General features: G+C 69.6%; 1 protein-coding gene across 1 annotated transcript; it reads left to right on the top strand.

Moving 5' to 3' along the window:
* The first annotated feature begins 528 nt into the window (after positions 1-528).
* Positions 529-2,507, top strand: ADRA2C (adrenoceptor alpha 2C). Its single transcript, XM_044225678.1, has one exon. The coding sequence runs from the start codon at positions 529-531 to the stop codon at positions 1,939-1,941; it is 1,413 nt and encodes a 470-aa protein (XP_044081613.1). The 3' UTR covers positions 1,942-2,507.
* The last annotated feature ends 259 nt before the right edge of the window (positions 2,508-2,766 follow it).

Raw genomic sequence — 2,766 nt, 5'->3', positions numbered from 1 at the left:
CGCCGGCGCTGGGGCCCGGAGGAGCGGCGGCCCGCGCCCCGGTGCGCCCAGCCCTAGCCGGCCGGATGGGAGGCGGAGCGCCCGGGCCGCCGCCGCCGCCGCCTGCAGCCTGCGCCCCGGCCGGGCGCCGGGGCCGCGGGGCCGCTTGGGCACGCCCGCTCGGGCGCCGCATCACCGTGGGCTCGCGGCCCGGGCGCTCCCCGTGAGCGGGGCCGAGGGCGGGGCCGCGCGAGGACCCCGGGACCTGCCCCCCTCCCCCCCGCCGCCGCGTCGCCGCTCGCTCCGGGAGCCTCCTGCTCTGCACTTACGCGCGCGGCAGCTGCGGGGAGCCCGGCAGCCACGCTCTCCGGCGCGCCGCTTGCCCGCGGAGCCACCACGGCCGAGGGCCGGCTGCGGGGCGCCGCGGTCCCAGGCGGGCGCGCCCCGGGAACAGGCGGCGATGCTGGCGCCGGCCCGGGCTGGGGGGCGCCCGAGCTGCCGCGGCTGCGCCCCGGCTCCAGGAGGGACCGCGTAGCTCGCGGGAGGACCATGGCGTCCCCGGCGCTGGCGGCGGCGCTGGCGGCGGCGGCGGCGGCGGCGGGCCCCAACGCGAGCGGCGCCGGCGAGGGGGGCAGCGGCGGGGACGCCAACGCCTCGGGCGCCGCTCCGGGGGCCGCCTGGGGGCCGCCCCCGGGCCAGTACTCGGCGGGCGCCGTGGCGGGGCTGGCTGCTGTGGTGGGCTTCCTCATCGTCTTCACCGTGGTGGGCAACGTGCTGGTGGTGATCGCCGTGCTGACCAGTCGGGCGCTGCGTGCGCCACAGAACCTCTTCCTGGTGTCGCTGGCCTCGGCCGACATCCTGGTGGCCACGCTGGTCATGCCTTTCTCACTGGCCAACGAGCTCATGGCCTACTGGTACTTCGGGCAAGTGTGGTGCGGCGTGTACCTGGCACTGGACGTGCTCTTCTGCACCTCGTCCATCGTGCACCTGTGCGCCATCAGCCTGGACCGCTACTGGTCGGTGACGCAGGCCGTCGAGTACAACCTGAAGCGCACACCGCGCCGCGTCAAGGCGACCATCGTGGCCGTGTGGCTCATCTCGGCCGTCATCTCCTTCCCACCGCTCGTCTCGCTCTACCGCCAGCCCGACAGTGCCGCCTACCCGCAGTGCGGCCTCAACGACGAGACATGGTACATCCTGTCGTCCTGCATCGGCTCCTTCTTCGCGCCCTGCCTCATCATGGGCCTGGTCTACGCGCGCATCTACCGCGTGGCCAAGCTGCGCACGCGCACGCTCAGCGAGAAGCGCGCGCCCACGGGCCCCGACGGGGCGTCCCCAACCACTGAGAATGGGCTGGGTGCTGCGGCGGGCGCGGGCGAGAACGGGCACTGCGCGCCCCCGCGCCGCCCGTGCGCGGACGTGGATCCGGAGGACAGCAGCGCGGCGGCGGAGCGGCGGCGGCGCCGGGGTGCGCTGCGGCGGGGCGGGCGGCGGCGCGCTGCCGGGGAAGGGGGCGCGGGCGGCGCCGACGTGGCGGCGCCGGGGCCAGGGGCGAGCGATTCGGGCGCGCTGGCTGCCGCTAGGTCCCCGGGTCCCGGCGGGCGCCTCTCGCGCGCCAGCTCTCGCTCCGTCGAGTTCTTTTTGTCGCGCCGCCGCCGGGCGCGCAGCAGCGTGTGCCGCCGCAAGGTGGCCCAGGCGCGCGAGAAACGCTTCACCTTCGTGCTGGCGGTGGTCATGGGCGTGTTCGTGCTCTGCTGGTTCCCCTTCTTCTTCAGCTACAGCCTGTACGGCATATGCCGCGAGGCCTGCCAGGTGCCCGACCCGCTCTTCAAGTTCTTTTTCTGGATCGGCTACTGCAACAGCTCACTCAACCCGGTCATCTACACCGTCTTTAACCAGGACTTCCGCCGTTCCTTTAAGCACATCCTCTTCCGACGGAGGAGAAGGGGCTTCAGGCAGTGAGCCCCGCGCCCGGCCCCGAGCAGACCCTGGACAGCTCCAGGCGGTGCCTTGGGAAGGCATACCCCCACGCCACCCCAAACCCGCCAGGAGAAAGCGGGGGCAGCAGCTTCCTCCCGACCCAGGGATGGATTGACCTCTGGGACATAGGGGAGGGTACCACAGGGCAGGAGTGTGGGCTAAGGGACGGCAGGGACCCCGGGGAGGGGGGGAGGAGAGAGGGGCAACCCCTCTGCCTTTCCATCTCAGCAAAGGGCTGCTTTTGGGCCTTCGACCCGGATCTGGCCCTGGGGGCCCTGCAGAGGTGCGGCTGTGAGGTCAGAGTCTCAGACAGCAGAAGTGAATGCAACCTCCCTAAGGGGCAAGAAAGGAGCCCGCCCCCCCCAACACACACCGCTACCCAGATCCACCTCTGAGCAAGGGCTGACTTCCCCAGGACCGTGGGGGCGGCTGTCTTGGGGGAGGAAAGAGGCAGTGACAATCTTTGGTTATTGAAAGTATTTAAATGTTTGCCAAAAACGACAGCCAAAACAACCAAACTATTTTCTAAATAAACCTTTGTAATCTAAGTGTTGGGAGAAGCTGTCAGTCCTTAAGCTACCAGCAGGGGTGGGGAGAGGTATCTTCCAGAACTCACCCTCCTAATCTCCCCCAGGGGGTGGAAGGAGGACAGTCTTGGTCTTCAGATTCCAACATCCCCTCTTACAGGAGAAGTGAGGTGGTTTTTTGTTGTTTGTTGTTGTTGTGATACTAATGGTAAAATTCTTGTGCTGTAGTTGGCGCAGAGGCAAAAGAAACCAAGGCTACCCCTCCCCGGCCCCTCAGATT

The sequence above is a fragment of the Neovison vison genome, chromosome 11 (genome assembly GCF_020171115.1).
Source record: "Neovison vison isolate M4711 chromosome 11, ASM_NN_V1, whole genome shotgun sequence".
Classification (NCBI taxonomy): Eukaryota; Metazoa; Chordata; class Mammalia; order Carnivora; family Mustelidae; genus Neogale; species Neogale vison.
Note: the sequence above shows the minus strand (reverse complement) of the source record. Positions and strands in the feature narration are given on the sequence as shown.